At 39.2% G+C, this 18,666-nt stretch overlaps 1 protein-coding gene across 1 annotated transcript in view; it reads right to left on the bottom strand.

Moving 5' to 3' along the window:
- The window catches only part of slit3 (slit homolog 3 (Drosophila)), a 229,056-nt gene extending 222,906 nt beyond the window's left edge, over positions 1-6,150 (bottom strand). The window contains exon 1 of the mRNA XM_005467284.4: positions 5,371-6,150. Within this exon, the coding sequence (XP_005467341.1) occupies positions 5,371-5,561 (191 nt within the window). The 5' untranslated portion in view covers positions 5,562-6,150. The remainder of the gene's footprint in view (positions 1-5,370) is intronic.
- Positions 6,151-18,666: the final 12,516 nt, after the last annotated feature.

Raw genomic sequence — 18,666 nt, 5'->3', positions numbered from 1 at the left:
CTTGAGGAAAAGAATATCACCCACTGACCTAGAAATGGAGCCTAAATGTTGGTTAGCCTCACTTGTGCCATTTGGCATACCATAACTGAATCAAACATAGTTAGAAGGGCACAAAGTGATTACCACAAGATGGCCATGGATGATAGGCGTGACATTAAGAGGCTGTTGGAAAACAGCAAGCTCACTGTGGTTTTTACTTCTGAGTTTAGCCCTGTCTGCTATTGCAATAACACTCGGCTGCTCTTCAGACAAATTACATCATCATCATACCCACGATAACAGTAAAGAACGGTCTTCACTTAACGATGGCTTTTGTTCAACAGTTACCAAAGGCTGTGTTCATTCATATGCAGAAATATTGCACAAACATCATAATTAGTTTCCTGGTTCCCATAAAACAAAAGCAGTACAACTTCAGATTCATGGAACACATCAAAACTGTTGGAACACATTTTGAACTTAACATTATCAGACTCTTTGGGTGGGGCTAGCAGCTGTATACAAAACACTGTTATTTGCAATGATGTCAGATAAATATTCAAGACAGAGCCAAAAGTAGCTGGGAAGTCTACACCACAGTACTTTAGTCACTGCAGATTGATCCAATCAAATTATTCTAAATTTAGGGAACTAGAACTATGTCAGCACAAATTAGCTGGTCTGCTCCATGCGCAGGATAGAACCAAAGTATTCAGAGATCTCGCACACACACACAAAATTCCAGCCCCACCATGAAATGCCGTTTCATAGCCGAGGGTGTGGTGGTTAGAGCGTCCACTGGCCAATCAACACTAAGCTTTGATAAGAGCCAGAAGCAGCGGCTAAAGTGTGTGTGTCCACACAAACACACTCAGCAGCAGCAGCAGCAGGGATCCTACTGTTATGCGCTCTGTGGTACAGTAGGTTGGCACGTTGAGGGGAAATGGGGGTTGTGAAAACTCTATTGGAGAGATGCTGCTGGCAAACTGATGGTGTGTGTGAGTGCGTGTGGCGGAGGGGGAGGTGGAGGTCAGAAAAAAAGTGGTGGAACTGAGGAGTGAAGCAAAGGAAAAGTAGAGAAGAAAAGAAGTTGGGCAGAAAGAGTGAGAGATGTAGGAGAAAAAACAAAGGTGGGATAAAGATAAAAAGCTTGGAGAGGAAGGGAAATTAAAGAGCAGAAGGGGAGAAAGAGCTAGCTGAGAAGAGAGAAAGCACAGAAGGTGTTGCCTGTACAAATCTTGCCAAAATTTACTTAAAGTGGTGTTAGCGAGGGAACAGAAAACTAGACTGTTAAACTCAAATTTAGCTTGTGCAAAGCTGGCTGAGGAAACTTGCTGCCATTCAACTACAAACACAGTGCATATATGAGGATGCAATCATGCACACATGCACATTCTGACAAAATTAAAACATGCAAAGCTTGCACAAACACATGCAGAAAAAAACCAAACTGCAGCTCAAGCGATTGGAAGCTCCCTTTGGAGTTTACGGCATTTGATTCTCCCACATTTCACAGCAGTTGAGGCAACAGTTTGGAATTTGAATCTTAAAAAAAAAGTGTTTGTGCTTTTTTGTATGTGTGTCTATGCAGACCCTGTAGGGCAGGTGTGAACCGAACCCGAGAGAGAAAAGCCGTTCTTATGTTTCAATTCACTTTACCCAACCTCGTTAAGCCTGTTAAGCCATCCCCAAAAACCCTCCACTCAAATTAGATGCAAATGAGGCCTCAAGTGGCTTTCCAAGTAGAACATTACGGAATTGACTGGCCCGAGGTAATCTTTGAGGCTGGCAGCATGTGAGTGTGTCTGTTAAGTGAACAGTTGGGGCCACCACAGTTTTTCTCTCGTTAACCTTTCCAAATGTTTACAATAGTGAGGAAGACTAGGCTTTTAAAGAGATTGATTCTGTGGTTATGACAGGTGGACTGTGGCTCTTGCTTACTCGTTTTCACATGTAGCAGAAAGAAACTAGATTCAAACTTTTGCACTGTGTAATAAAAAGGGTAAGTGGGGGCATATTGTGAAAGCTACATGAGCGTTACAGTGCTTTCATGCTTTACAGCGCATCTTGACTGATTTTCTTCACTCCAGGCACCCACCGTTCCTCAGGAAATTTACCACTGTGAAATGTTTCAGTGTTATATAACGTGGCAGTATATCATGAAATCCTCTTAATTCAATGTGTCACGTACTTCTGCTTTACTCTGCTGTGAATTTTTACATTTGGTTTCATAAACCTTCGAGAAATCTTTCTAAATTACTTTGATTCGATACATGTGTCTATAGAGGGTGCGGCAATGTAGAAGTTGAAAAACATTTTCCTGGAAAGATAAGGTCAAAGCCTCGCCTTAATTAAATGCTACATGTTTTGCGGCCTTGATGCATGTTCTAGTGTCGTGAGGTAACAGATACAACACATTATATTTTCTAATATTTCAGCGAGAATGACAAGAAAACTTTAAAATCAGAAAAAAGATGGAGGATTTCCATGCTACAATATTTAAAGCAATGTTGAAACCATGGGCGTAATTTCCAGGGGGGTTAGGGGGGATATGACCCCCCCCAATAATCAGACCCAACCAATATAACCCCACCAATAAAATAATGAATTATCTTGCATAAGTAGGCTGTTGATTTTCTTTACTCATTTTAGTTATTACTAGCAAAATAGTTGCATGTTTAATCATCTGGGAATTTACCCAGATTTATTTATTTATTTAGACAGAGATCTTGACCCCCCCAAAGTTCCGCATAAAGTTATGCCGATGGTTGAAACTTTAAGAACCATTGTTAAAATGTGTTCTACCAAGTTAACATTACACAGTTAACTACTAGGACTGTAGCCAAAGAAAGAAAATCTTGGCAAACTGAAATCCTGTGTACTCTTTAACCAATTTATTGATGATAGAGGAAAGAATTAAAGACAGTATCTAAAATGGGATATTGACAGTGCTGGCCATAGTAAGTGTGACAGAAGCAAAGTTAATATAGTTATAAAACTATATTCTACACTAGGATGATGGGAGTTGATTTAAATGTATATGGTCCATTTCATTTTAAAATTATCAGTTAAACTCTTTTAAGCATGAACAATTCATAAAGTTCTTTTTTTAACCCAAATCCTAAGGACTTTTATGCCTAATTGTGACTTTTCACTTCACCTCAAGTTTATTGCCAGTTTTTGCCGCCATGAAAAAGTCTGTTATACCATAATGTCAAGCCACAATGACGAGTGTGTTAGCATACCATAGAGAAAGCCCAGAAAGTCTTGAAATATGGATGAAAAATAAAAACTTATAGTCTTAAAGAATCTCTGCCAATGGAAATCAACACCTTAGGCTTTTGCAATCTGTAAATGTGTCAGTGGTGAAGTGTGGAAGTATTCAATTATAGTTGAGAAACTTTTTGAAATTTACAACTTTTACTTAGAAGTTAACTTTTTTTGTTACAAGAATCTGTTGTCCACATGAACTTTATCGCAACTGTCAAACTCAAATCCCTGCTTAGGGCAATAATGCTCATCTCTCCTAAAACAAAGTGTCTGTTGTAACCTTTAGGACCAGAATCTCATCCATTTTAATGTTTCCCAACTCAGACTCCCTAAAATATATCTGCAGAGGGAGAATGAGATGAAGGTAGAAAAAGAGGGAGGCAAAGAGCAACTCTTGGCCAAAGTCACATCTGAAACACTGACCTGGATAAATCAGAGAAACATAAACACAGAGTTTCTGGACTGAAAAGGGAGGGAGGGGGCGCTGCTACCCCAAATATTCCACCCTGGGGACCCCAGGGAGACGCAGAAGACCCCGTTATCCCACCTCCCCATCACAACCTGCTCTAATTATTTATTTTTCTTGGGTCTAAATGTCTTCGGGGGATTACTGTGCAAAAGCCAACAGGTCCTAGGAGGTCACAACAGCCCTATGGAATAGTAGAGGTATGGGGGTTCATTGTTAACACTCATACACACACACACACACACACACACGAAAAGCAATCACACCAGCCAGTGCAAACACGCAGGAACAAACATATGAAACAACTCAGCCAAGCAAAAATCTGCACACACACACATGCTAATCACATGTTCATATCCACCAGTACCCCCCACATCCACACACACACACACACACATATTCACAAACATGACCCCCCACTTTCCTCAGCAGCCTACTGATTGTGTTTGTTGTCTCAGGTTAGGTCTGTTGTTGATCCCCTGCAGGGCTTTTGGCTGCTCTGTTGTCATGCATAATCACTTCCATACCTTAACAGCAAAGGTGTGTGTTTGTGAGTGCATGTGTGTGGCTGCGCTGATGTATACGTGTCAAGATCAAGCTGGAGGTGGCAGCAGCGCCTGTCAGAGTTCTGTCCCTGAATGAATATGATTTTAAACTCTCACCCAGGCTAAGAATAAAGAAAGAAAGAACCAGTAGTTCTTGAAGTGAAAAACACTGAGGATCTAGTCCGGTTTTACTCATATTCTACAAAACTCTGGAAAGTCTTACCCAGGCATGTGAAAGAATACAATTTAAAGTGATTTAAGGCAATTTTCTCACATTTTTTTGACCCGTTTAAAAACTCAAAAGCTTTCTCTAAAAGATACTTCATGACTGTTTTCTCAACCACCTCTGTTCATTGGGGGTCGCAGGTGATTTTAGGGCACTTTTGTGTATGCAATATATTAAGCTAGAATAAAATAGCAGTATTTTAAATTAAAGGTATTGCAGCTTTTCACAGTAAGACGTACCTTTTGAGTAATATGCTGACAGGATTTTTAATAGCAATAGTTTCCTTACGATTTTTAAAAGCCACATAAAGCCAGTCATCCGCTTAAAACAAAAACAAAAAAAAAAACAACTTTATCCACTATTATATAAAAGTTATGTCCCAACTTTATATAGCCTGAGTACTAATCATGGCAACAAAGAAAGATAAAAAGTACCAGAAATAGAGAGTTTTACATACAGGACGGGGGTTTATAAGATAATATAAAAACATGAATATATTAAACTAAATGGGATGTTGATGTACATGGATGCTATTACAGTAGCCTGCTGTAAGAAATAAGTACCGTTATGTGCAAGTGATGAAAGTTTAAGAATGCACGACTAAGTTTTCGAGATGTTTTTTAAAAATGTGTTCAGACATAGTTTGATATGTCCAAATATCAAGTGAGCGGGAATATTTTGTTCGTTTGTAAGAAAAATCTGCGAAAACGTGCAGTCTTCCTACAGAGCATGTTAAGTTTAAAATGCACTATCCCAACATTGCGGAGCATGGGAGTAATGCAAAGGTAGAAAAGGTGAATAATAAGGTCAGAGTGCCCTCTATGATCAACTTTGGCTAAATGGATGTAATTACAGATAAGTTGAAATAAAACAACTGCTCTTACAGGCGCTCGGCATTCCTCGGTATTCCTTTGGGCACAGTCTTCAAACCCAGACCCTGGCAGTCCACATGAGATCCGGAGCAGCTACACTTATGTGGGCATCCATTCACCGATGTAGCGCACACCAGCAGAGCGAAAGCTAGAGCCCAAACCCGGCAGAGCGCGGCGCGCTTCTCCGGCGTGGTCGGAGGCATTATAGCAATCCACCGAAATTACTTCCAACAGACGTTAATTGAAAATCCGCGGGGGGTGAAGGAGACACCGTAGAAGTGCGGATCCTGTGTAAGTTGAAGAGGACGTTTTTTCTGTGGCAGAATTTTTGGAAAAAAGAAAGAAAAATGCAAGCCGAAATCAAATTAAGTTCGCTGTTGCACGAATTCAGAAAACTTCTCTCCAGAGACTCGGTAACTACGAGTCTACTTAAAACATCCCTTTGGCAGTGACGAAGAAGACAATAACAACGTAGATATGACACGCTGGATAAAAAATTTAAATATCTATTCGTGCGTCACTCAGCTAAATGCGTAAAAGTTTCCCCAAATGTTCTCCATTCCCAAACTCTCCGAGAACTTATGAGCCTAGCTTCTAAACCTTCCAAGGTGAGAATATTCAGCTGGGGTGTAACCTCCTTCCAAGGAACATCCCTGCCAGGGAGTAAAAAGTGAGAGTAGTAAAGGAGTTACAATCACACACACACACACAAAAAAAAAGTTGAAAGCGCAGTGGCGCAACACAAACTGGTTCGCCTGGCGATTGTGAGAGTGAGAGACGCAGACAGATTTGTATTTAGGTTTCTTTCCCCCAAAATCCTCGTTCCCTCTCCCTCCCTCTCTCTCTCTCTCTCTCTCTCTCTCTGTTGATGTCAGGAGAGTCGGAAAGCTCTACAAACTTTCATTCGTCCTTTATCTTCCCCAAGTCTGTAAACTCTATCCACGGAAGCAGCGTACTCATTTTAGCTGATTTCTCAGCAGCTCTTCTTTTATTTTTATAGCCCATTTATCAACTTAATGAACTTGCTATCATGTTTTGGTTTTGAGGCGCGTTTTTTTTTTCAGCCATATTTCTCATGCATCATCCTGCGGGAGTCTGTTGTGTGTCAACTTCATTGATAGATGCTTTAACAAGTAGCATATGACAAAAATGCTGGATGACAGCTCAGTCATAGTTGATCACATTTAATTAAGCTGAACTTATCTGTTATGGTGTTGGAAAATCCACACAGTGTACAATGACTGGGGGGGGGAAACGAGGCTTTTTGTGACAGGTAATGCATTTATACATATAATCAGCTCAATATTAATAAGTATGGATTTAAGGTGAGTTAAACAGTTAGTGGCCACAGGCAAAAGTTAAAGCTCTTGCTAATAGTCCAACTACTCTTCATCACTACACAGACTTACACACAGCTCTTGGTGCAGACAGCAGGACTAAGGCTAAAAGAGTTTTCAGAGCAGATAAAGTAGGAAGACTTGCAGAGTGTTGCAGTAGTGCTGCTGCCCTCTATTGGTAGAAGGAAATAAAGGTGGATTATCATCAATTGCAGTTATAAAATAATTTCATTTCTAATTGAATCAGTGTTGTCTAAATTAATCCAGTGCATTCTGAGAAATTTCCTCCAAATCTCAAAAAAAAAAAAATCTGACTAGCTTTTTCTCAGCAGTGTCTCAGTCTTTAATTAGCAGTGGGGAGTTCATAAATATTGTAATACTTAGGTCTCAAACTGAGCAATTCAATATCTCATTCTAAGTCTCACTCTAATTAAAACATCCGTTTTCCTGCCAGTGGGAGCAAAAGGGAGACTTGTGACTAGTTTAATATTTGATTAATTCTCTGTAAACAAATCTACTGTGAAGGTTTTTCAAAAATTCCCCAAAGCTTTTAGAAATCCATCCCATATCTAATTTAAATTTTAATGGTTTGCTTTTTGGTATTTGTTCAGTTCCAGAAACAGCCTGATTCACAGTTAGTCATCTATTTTTTTAGTGCCTTGCAGAAACTTGCATTAATAGATTTGCTGAGGTGGAAAACATCATCATCAGTCTTTCTGCTCAAGACTGGGGATATTGGACCCTACCACTGTTGTATGACCACTTCATTATGCAATATTAATACCCCTATCTAGGGTGTGGGTGCAGGATTGGGATGTCAAGAAAAGAAGCTGCTTTGAAAGTGAGCTTTGCGTCATTAGAGCAGAGGAGCTTTGTAGTGACTAATTCAGGCACCTCCTGGGGCTCCCCCAGGTGCCCTCTGGCATACAGGGAAACCAAATCCCGACAGAGTTTCCTGGGCCTACACAGAGGTTTCCTCCTTGCTGGATGTACCCAAAAAGGCACAGTAGTGAGCATTCTGTTAAAGAAAGTAAGCCAAGCCTCTGCACAGAGAAACCTCAGAGTCAGTCGCCTGTCCTAGCAAAATACCCACTTTCAAATTTTGGGATGCAAGTATGACAATGACTTATGACCCTTAAATTCAGCATAATCTAAACAAAAGAGTATCAACACAAATTTCCTAACCACATGTATCCACACGTGCATCCATTTACTCTTGTGACAATAAGGTACACATACACAGACACACACACACACACAGAGCCCTTTCCATCAACAGAAAATGAAGATGGCAAACCAAACCAAAGAAAAGTTTAGAGGCTGAGCCTACAGAACAGAAAAATGGGAAATAAAACTATTCATTTCTTGTTCTGATTGGTCATTAGTTTAGTAAAGTCATCAATACTGGTGAAAGATGTTGGTGCTGCAGAGCTAACAGACCTAAGGCGTGGTAAATTAACATGAAATCTGTAACAATTGCCTCTGGATTTCAGCAACACACCACTGTGCTTTCAGCTTAGATGGGGCTGAGATGGTAATGGCGTTTTATAGTACATTTAAAACTGCTAACAATCTTTAATTACCTGTGACAGCAGTTATTAAATTCTTAATCTAACAAGGCTAAGAAAATTCAATACATTTAAATAAATAAAACAGATTTTTTGACCTGTCTTGTGCTGGCATTTGTTAAAACTCTAAAAAACAAGGGTGTATTGGCTGATCAAAAAGTAAAATAAAACAGTGTTCAACAAAAAAGGTACAAGAAGAATGAGGAACGCACAGAACCAACAGATGATCTGACAACACAGAAGTTGATAGGCAAGACTATATTACATTTACTGAGCAGATTAATGATGAAACACAGGTAAAAAGAGACAAGGGTGTATAATAACAGAAAAAAAAAAAAAAACTTAAATCCAAATTAAACTAATGACATAGACACTGGGCTTTTCTGATTTCATTTCATCATTGTTCCTTTTTCCCCCCTCTTTTGTCCTCCTACCTGTGATCCAGAAGTCAATATCAGTACACCGAGATGAAGAATGTCTCAATCCCTTACAAGCATCTGAAGGAAAGAGACAGAAGGCTCGCATTGGGAGCGATCATGGATGATGCACAGGTACATCCTTTGCTAAGTATTTTTATGTTCACCATATAAGACACAGTGTCTGACAGAGTGACTAAGCAAACCAAGGAAGGAGGAGGACTCTAAACAGTTTGTCACATTTATTCACATCTTGTTTTCGTTACTCAATATAATCAAACTTTCTGACCTTCACTGTTTCAGTGTGTGTTTAACAGGTATGATATCTTGTCACAGTACCATGCACTATAGCCCTTAATATATAAAAAAAAAAAAGTCATAAGCACTGTTATACCCTAGATTTAAAAAAATAAAATAAAATACAGCAGTAGTTGGGCTATCTGGTCTTTAAGTTTGACATCATTAGCCATTTCCAGGTCCAAACTCTTCAGGTCCCAAAGTCAAATGAACACTGCAACATCACTGAGAGTTAACTGTCTAAATTCTTTCATCTTTAATAAAATGATCAGTGTGGCTGCTCTACCAGGTGTAACAATTAAGTTTAATTAACATCCAGGCATCCACGAAAACAGAATTTATGAAATTTAATGGAGTTAGAAGTTAGCTCGCTAGTTTCCACCCAAACATAATATACTGTGTTCTGACTGAGAGATTTCTGAAAAATTAAAACGTACAGCTCTGATATCGCTTCAGACATAAATGAAGACAAAACTAAACAGTGATGTTTGTAGGGTTATTGCTTTCCCTCCTTGATTGCTGACTAGCTGGTATATGATGATGTTCTACATGATGGCTAGCTACATGGCTATGGTTAGCACATTATAAACATAGTGAAGCTGGAGGATGAACGCCAACTTTTTTCCATTCGGTAAAAGTGAACGCAAGGGTTCCCGATGTTTAACGACAAATGTAATCACATGGCAGAATCCTCTAAACGGACCAAACTTCAGTCAGGAGAACAACTGAGATAATCCATCCACAATACGAGGTTAGTCATTAATTTACTGCTGCATGGGCTGGGCTGTAGTTACATCGTAAGGTTTTAAAAACTGAGCTTTAAAATGAATAGTGATGAAAACCAGGAGTGGCCAACAGTGATCACTGATTTTTTTTCAGATTAAATAGAATAAGACAAAGCATTAAAACATGTTAAAACACTCATATCTGGTGGGTGGTACGATTGGAGAAGCTGAGAAGAGGAATCAAGGAGGGAAAGCAGGAAAATGACATGAAAAACCCAAAAAACCCAAAACAAAACGAAAACAAAACTTTAAGATAAAACAAGATATAATCACAGACAAATAATGACAACTTAAACATGATAATAGAAACAGGGAACAACTGGAAACATAGAACGTTTTACCTTAATACTCCTCAACTTCCTTCAGGCAAACAAAAGTGCTGACAGTTACAGTGACATACACAATTTTTGTCAAACCACAGGTCTTGGACCCAAATGCAGACTCAACCTTTAACAAAGAGTGTTTAGAATTGTGGTTTGAAAACAGTTTAAAATACAAAATTCAATAAAGAGGAAACCCGAACAGAATCCAAGTGACAGGGAACACACACACACACACACACACACACACACACACACACACACACACACACACACACACACACACACACACACCTGTTCTCTCACACCCCCTCTTATCCCATGACTCTCATACCAAATCACTTCAAGGCTCATTAGTGTGAGTTCCTAGTTGATCATTCAGGCTAGTTTGTGATTGACCTCTGCTGAAAGTTCCAAGGTTGACTACTTTGTAGTCCTTTGGCCGGTAGCCATGCTTTTACTGGTTTGTCTTGTCTTGGTGATGCAGATTAGTTTATAAATATAATTGAGCGTGACAAACAACATTTTCTTTCTTTAGCTATAATCATTTAGTTTGTTTTTTATATCTGCATCTGTACTACAAGCTATAGCCTCTCCTGCTATAGATTTATTTGAGTGTGAAATTGTCATCTATAAGGTATGCTGTGTTGAAGGCAAAGCGAGGCAACATGCTATAGTATAGCGTCCAAGAGATGTTGGTTTGTGCGACACAATAAAAACACAGATGGGCTGATTCTCTGTTCTGCTATTATATATGACTGCACAGATGGAATTCAAACTAAAAGACAACAACAGAAGTAAATTTATCAAATATCATTGTTCTTCTCCTATCGGGGCTCACTCCATCTTACTGTATCCCTAGCATCCTGTTCTGTCACACCAGTGCTCTGTATGTGCTCCTTCACAACATCCATGAACAACCCGAACAGAATCCAAGTGACAGGTGACAGGTGACAGGGAACATGAACACGCACGCACGCACCCACACACGCACGCACGCACAAAAGGAACAGATGCTCTGATAAGGAACAAAGGGAAGACCGTACTTTAAATACACACAGGCTAATTAGGGGAAGTGGACACAGCTGGGGAAGACACACAGGTGCAGACATTCAAGGTAACGAGACAGGGGAGGAAGTGAAACTCAAAGCATCTTATAAGTGACAACTAAGGGGGTGTCCAAATTCATAGGCTGCATCCTCCTGAGGACCCGGCCTTCACAGTCTACGTGGGCCGGGTCCTCCGAAGGCCGTGTGTAAAGACTTGTTGCATTTGTGGCACCAAGTGTCAACATGAATCCAGTTAAGTCTAATGTCTGGTCTCTCCCTCATTGTGATGAAGAGCTGGTTCTATGTGTGTGTGTGTGTGTTACCAACACAGTGCCAATACTGGTTCAGCGCCAGTTCTGCCTTGGTGTCTTTTGAAAACCAGCCCACATTTTGATAGGTCTGAGATCCTGTTATTAAACAGTGTTACTAGCAGAATTTAGAGTAATTTCAATGGAAAGAAAATCACAGTGGACAGAATCTGTGGACTGCATCCTCCAATAATTGATGAACTTCTTGTGGAAGCCTCATCCATTGCCACTGACGTCAATGGCTCCAACATCGAGCCCAACAGTTTTATTGAGCCAGTTTTTTGTCACCAAAATGAATCTTTTTATGATGGAAACGACGGAGCTGTGGCACGGACTCCAACACAGCATTGGTGCATGCACTGCCCGATGGTGCAGTGAGTGATAGTTTACACTTGCCCTTGGGCATACCTTTCAACAGAGCGAAGTTTCCTGGACTAGGAACAGCAAAAATGCATCATAGGTAACTATCTAATGCATGTTTATAATGAGCTGAGAAACTCACAGAGACCCTGAGAGAAAATCACAACCCTATTATGCATGTGCGATTCCGTTAAAGTGACACATGCAATTCAGACTTGTCCCCCATTGAAAATGCTGCATACATGTTAATTGGGTTGACCTTGTATGATTACCATTGTTACTCAATGGAAATTGTCCTGTCGCTGAAGGCAACAAGAGCTGTGTGAACAAATAAATAACAATCAACCATCAGAAAAACAACACACTGAAACACTCAAAATGAAGGAGATACTATCTTATTTTTCCTAGGACAAACCAATGCTTATGAAACCACTCTCTGAAGGCTTTGTTTGGGCTCTCTGCGCTAAGATGCATGTCATTAACTTTTGAGGTTGAGGGTTTAAAATTTTGTTCAGGACCTTTGATTCATGAGCCCTTCTTAAGCATTTTCTCCTGGAGTCCCCGCTGTAGTGCATAAAGCGGAAAAACCAAAAACATCCAGAGTGCCTGACAAAATGAGACATTAAGCATTTCAAAAGTGAATGGAGTTGGCTGCCGCTGAACTTCTCACACCACATAACTAGGGCCACTCTTTCTTCCATTTTGTCTTTCTTTTCTCACTCTTTCTCTTGCCATTCCTTTGGTGCCCTTTTCAACCCTGCGTCTCATTCTGCCTGCTTCTTAATCTCAAAACTTCCTTTCTTTCTCTTCAAGTCATTGAGTCTCACCACATCCCTCATATATTTCTGTTTTCCTTCACAAATGCCCATCATCTTTCTTTCTATGTAATTCCCTCTTTATTTCTCTTGTACCAATGTTTTCGTTTTTATGGTCTGCAAAACAATGTGCTACTAATTAGCATCTTTTTGTGGTTCTTTGTGTGGAAAGCAACAGCTTCACGCATCCATGCTCAGAGAGGTAAACAAGGATGCATTAATATTGTGCTGCCACATGAAATTTCCCCTTTTTTTTTTAACCCAACAGCACATGCAAAAGACAAAATATTCCAATGCCAAGTGCTTGCTCATGGAAGGTCGTTTGGTTAGATTTAAGGAAATATGAGTAACATCTTCTCAACGTTGTCAACTTTAATACACTTTAATTGTTCTTTCCATAATAAACATGTCGCTTCCTATGTGAAAGGGCCAATTGTCTGATTGTTTTCTCTCTATTATTGTAGCGTCTTTAACTTGCAATATAAAAATGCCATAAGATGAACGTAGTTGCGTATTAGTGGTATAAAAAGTAAAAATAAGCCCGAAGTAGTGACTCTAGATTATTCTGACTTTATCATAATATTTTACCTAACAACATGTAATAAAATAAATGAATAAAAAATTAAGGACAGCATTTTTTAAAGTATTGATCATAGTTAATACATTCAAGTTAATTTATAATGTTGCAAATACTGGGATATTCACTTCCTGCCCTTTCTCGCTTTTCGCTTCTCCTCACATGACTTTTCATTTTCTCTTCTCCTCTCTTCCACCTCCTCAGCTTTCGATAGATTAGAGAATAATTGGTGGAAAATTTGGGCTTCTCTTCACACTGGGCCCCATCAATTTAACTGGTCTGATATCTGATGGCATATTAATGGTTCATGCTACAATGCTGTGTGAGTGCCCATGGGTATTAATGTAGGTGATGTGTGGGCCTAATTTAACATTTTTTTTTCATGCCTGTGATGAAGTACATCCTCATATGTGTGTGTGTGCAAGAGAACGTGTGGTTTAATGGATCTTTTAGCCAGACAGATCTTTGGCTGAGCTCTGCTGTGGCCCCTGCAAAGCTATTATCTCCACATACACTGTGTACACACTTCCTTTGTGTGTGTGAGAGAGAGATGGAGGGCGAGAGAAGAGAAAGCCAACTTTCGAAGGGGGCTATCATAACATCCCCATGTCGCTTTGAACACTCACATGCATGATTATGCTCGTGTGTACCCACAATGGACCACATGCGAGTTTTTTTTCCTAGCTGGGGTAGGGAAAACCCTGACCAAGAGATCCCTCATTTATCCTCGTCTTTTCATCTAACTACTTCAGGAGTAACTTAAGCTCTCACTCTAGGACAGCTAGTCTAACGCCAGCCTCAATTGTATCCATCTTCAGTTTTTGTTTTACTTTAGAACATACTTAACGCAATGTGCACTAATAAAGAAATATTCTGTGCTTTCATATAATGGAAAAATATATTAAAAATCAAACTTTCCCCTATTCATTGAATGAAGTTATTCTGAGATGTCGAGTGATTCATAAGTTTAAAACAGTACTGTTGCAGGGAAGGTGTTAAGGCTTTACTTGCTTTCTTAAATTCCTACAGGATAAACACGTATACATCATTCACATATAAAGGGATTTGAACATTGTTCATCACTGTGTAGTTGGTCACTAGAGGACCTGATTAATTCATGTGGTTAATCACTAGTTTCAAGCCATTTTCAAAACTGCACGAAGTTCATTTTGTTCTTCTTCAAGTCAAAAAGGAGGCCAAACGAAGGGATGCTCACTGACTAACAAGTTCCTTACCCAAAACAACATGCAGCATGCCTCAGTTTCAACATGCAATCCAGCTCTCACGTGGTTTCAAAACATCAAGACGGCAACAATGAAAGGATGCTGGTTGAGACTTCCTAAAAGGAGTCTGCAGATCAGTGGGTTTCATCACATATACGTTCATCGTCTATGTGCACTCTATGAAAAGTAGTTTAACTGCTACCCTTAAAATAAAGATTAATTTAATTAACCAACCAATTCACAAGACCCCAAATTATTATGTTTATAGTTTGGTGCGTATTATTATAATTTGTTGACTTCCATGATCTTTGGCTGCACCACTTTCTCCCTGGGTGAACGCTCTTTTAGGCTTTAGTTTAATTTCGGAATAGGAAGTGTTGATTGTTGGACTGGGCACATCCACCTCCAACATATCAAAGGCACATTGTGTGATTCAGAGTTACTTTTAAATATTATATTTTTTCCTCACCTAGGCATCCGCACACAATATCCAGTTAAATATACTACAGGATAATATTTTCTACTACTCACTGATTAGTTTTATCTTTGATGTGACTTCATTTTAACTCTGCTCCTGTGGTTCTTTTACTTTAAATGTGCTACATTAACTCATATTTTAACCTTGAACCTACCACACCTACTTGAGTCCTAATTTAAACTATCTGTTCCCATTAGCCCGATTCAGCTTAACAGTAACTCTTACTAATTTTTCTGACTGGACTGTAGGTTATGATGAAAGTCAAGAAAAAGTTTCCAGGGCCTCTAATAGACCATTGTCCCCATAAAGTCCACAGCTTAAAGCTGAATAAAGTTAAATAATGCACAGCTCTTTTCTTAAGCACACACGCTTGTGTTTCTCAAAGTGCAGTTAAATAATGCCATATGTTGCTTCACCACCTTTGTTTCATTGTGAAGATATTTCTTCTCTTGCTGCTTTCCGTGTTGTGTTTGATTGATGGTGTTATTTTCTAGAACATCACACTGATGCACACAATCATGCGCAGAGACACACGCCATCAAACTGAAACCCTAGTTGTGTGTTAGAAGGACTATTTTGCTCAGGGAGATCCAAATGTCTGTGGACAGACTGAGTTAGTGATACTGTCACAGTGTATTTTACTCTCTCAGAAATATTGAAAGAAAACCTGACTTTCCTTCTTTTAGTGTGTGATATGCATTTCAAAAGTATAGAGGAAATATTTCTCTATTTTGAGTAATTAGGCCACAACATCTCGCCTTTGTGCATTTCTTGAAACAAAAGACCTGGAAACACTTAGAAAAGCCGCACAGTTCTGTAGAGCAATTTGTTATTTGCTGTAGATCTGCATGTACAGTACACACATACACCACCTATAATGGCTGGGCAGCCATGTGTTTGTGTGATTTAAGGTTCAGTAATAATAAGTCATTAAACTCTAACCTCTGTGATTAAACTACTGATTGAGCAGCAGCACATCTGCACAGCTGACCCCTTGCATATGTGTGTGTAAGTATGCTGTACCACAGCCCTAAGCTATTTACTGACAGGCACAACAGCATTTGTCTGCAGACAGTACAGCAGGAAAAAGGTCTCCATGAGTGCTCACATTTATGTGTAACAGCCACAAACATTAGACACATTAGCCATTTCCTCACTGTTGGCAGAAATGCTGCCCAAGGATTAAAACTCAGTTTGTTAATTCTTTATTGTTTTATTATTTTTTTAGCACTTGGTCCAACATTTATGTCAATGGGATGTATGAATGTGTTCTTTAAGAGAGGTTAAAAATCAGATGGAGATAAAAGAGAGAAAAACATGCAAGGGGAAAGTAAGAAAGAGAGATATACATAAAGTTATTTTCTGAGTGGCAAATAACCAACTAAAATATTTCTATTCACAGTGAGTGCGGTAGCCACAGTCACTAAAAAGCCTCCTACACACAAACACACACAGAGACACAGAATCCTTTGTCTAACAGGAAAAAACAGAGCTGAGTAAACAAAAGATCAAGACGACAAATGGACAAGACAGACATAAAATGTGTCCATATCCTTAAGGCTTTAAATATGTTTAACTTAGCAACTTTTAATTGATCTGACAATGAGGATGAAGTTCCAATAATGCCTTCATTGAAGCTATATTCAACTAGCTATTTCTGTGCATATCATTATATGTATTATATGCTATATAATTTAAAGTGTGTTGCAGAAGCCTGTGCCATCTTCACTTAATTTGAAGTGAAAGCTAATTATTTAGATGTTGATTTGTAAACCTACACTCCTCGAGGAACCTTTCTAAAGGCTCTATTACACTAAAATAGTGTGCATGTGTTTGAGAGTGTGTGTATTCAGTGCAGAGGTTAACCTCTTCCTTTTCCGCCCTAACAAGGAATGGTCAGAGGTCACGATACAAATGAAGGGAGAGAGGGAAGGGGGATGAAAGGATAAATTGTAGGAGGAGGCAGGGAAGGGAGACGCTAGATTGATTGGATGCCAGATGTCTAATAAGGTCTATAAATAACCATCTGACAGCACACAGCAGAGTTGGGCAATGTCACAAAATGTGGTTTCATTACTAAGTAACAACAATATTATTTGTGATATTGATGCATTTGATCTATAAAACCCATCAAACAATTTACCAGACATTAAGCATTATTGTAACTATTCTTTCACTGAATATGAAAGTAAATACACATTTAAAAATAAGTAATTTTCTGTGATAAAGTTTAAAAAAATCATTTGTTGTGATGACTGAATACACAGAAACCTGCATCAGAGTTGCAAATAAGAGAGCCAAGATGCGATTCAGCATGAGATAGCTCGACTTTCAATACTGATATTGATGTTCAACATCATTCTATCTCCTGTCACAGTAGATTTACACACCTGTATGGAGTCATTAATGAAATTATGCCAAAGTGTTATTAATCTGTCTTTGTCTCTGAAACCATATATTTAGAGTTTGAAATCTGACATTTGAGAAATGTGGTGCAGTCATTTATTTTGAATAGTAGCTCAAATTTGGCAATAGCTCAGCCAAAAGACTAATAGATCAACTTAAATCTTCTCACCGTGAAAATCTCATTAGCACTTTGATTGTATTTGCGCTTTCTTGAGTCAGATGTTAGCATAGCTCAAAGGTTTTCAGTTTAAAATCTACATAAACTTATCTGCCCAGGAAGTAAAAAGACAGGACTGAACAGTCCTTCTACTTCCTATCTCCCTCACTCTCCACTTTCTCCCTGTCTGTCCTCCCTCCATCCATCTCTGCACTTTCCTTTGGTTTGTGTCTACATTCTTCTCTATCTGATAGCTGTAGTCTTATCAGTGTGGAGGTGCTGAGTAACGAGCAGTTCCAGAACTACACCGTATAACAACAACACATTCCTGCCTGGTGTGTGGAAGTGAGCGTCAGTGCCTGCGTTTCATTCAGATATGTTTCAGTCTGCGCCTGTGTCACAGGAAAATAGAAAGAACGGGTCTGTTTTTGCAAGGTGTGGGTGTATGTTTTTAGAGATATGAAGGTGATGCAAAAACGTGTGCGTGCATGCGTGTGTGAGTGCGTGCTTGGTGTGGACACATTCCTCTTCGCCACTTCTAAACCCGGCTGACTCTGCTCTGAAGGCCAATCAAAACAGGCATAAATCGCGGTGGGATATAAAAGCCAAAGCTGGGGAGAGTATGCGCCTGTGTGTGTCTGTGTATGTTTTGTGTGTGTGCTTATACACACAAATGTCGGTGTGATACAAGAGAAACACTTTCAACTTTTAAGGTCCTTTGACTGAAAAAAGAAAAAGAATCAAGTCTTAATTTTTTTAAACTCACAGTGAATTAAGCTTAGCTGATATCTGTCATTATTAAAAAATATCATAAAACTACCATAAGTTCTGAATATTTTACAATAAAAGAATAATTATGATACAGGACATTTAATCATAAGCAGGCCACACAGGGCACGAAAACCATAAGAAATCATTTCAGAAGAGAGAAACCTTTAATGAAAGTAGGCACTTGTTAAATGCTCTGACACAAATTTGAGCTGACTTTACCCCGTTCAACTGCCAGCATGGATCACTGGCTAATTTACTGCATGTTACCTGATCCACTGGGGGAATACCATCACAGGTGTGGGAGAATATGTGTCTTTGACTGTGGGTGTGTGTGCGTTACAGAATCTAGGGTAATACTATTACCCTATCAGCATCTCATTTCCACCCCCAGTGCGCTACCTGTGATGCTATCTGTTCCATTTATTAAGATATGATTACAAA

The sequence above is a fragment of the Oreochromis niloticus genome, linkage group LG2, assembly GCF_001858045.2.
Source record: "Oreochromis niloticus isolate F11D_XX linkage group LG2, O_niloticus_UMD_NMBU, whole genome shotgun sequence".
NCBI classification, from domain to species: Eukaryota; Metazoa; Chordata; class Actinopteri; order Cichliformes; family Cichlidae; genus Oreochromis; species Oreochromis niloticus.
This window is presented reverse-complemented; position numbering and strand designations above follow the sequence as displayed.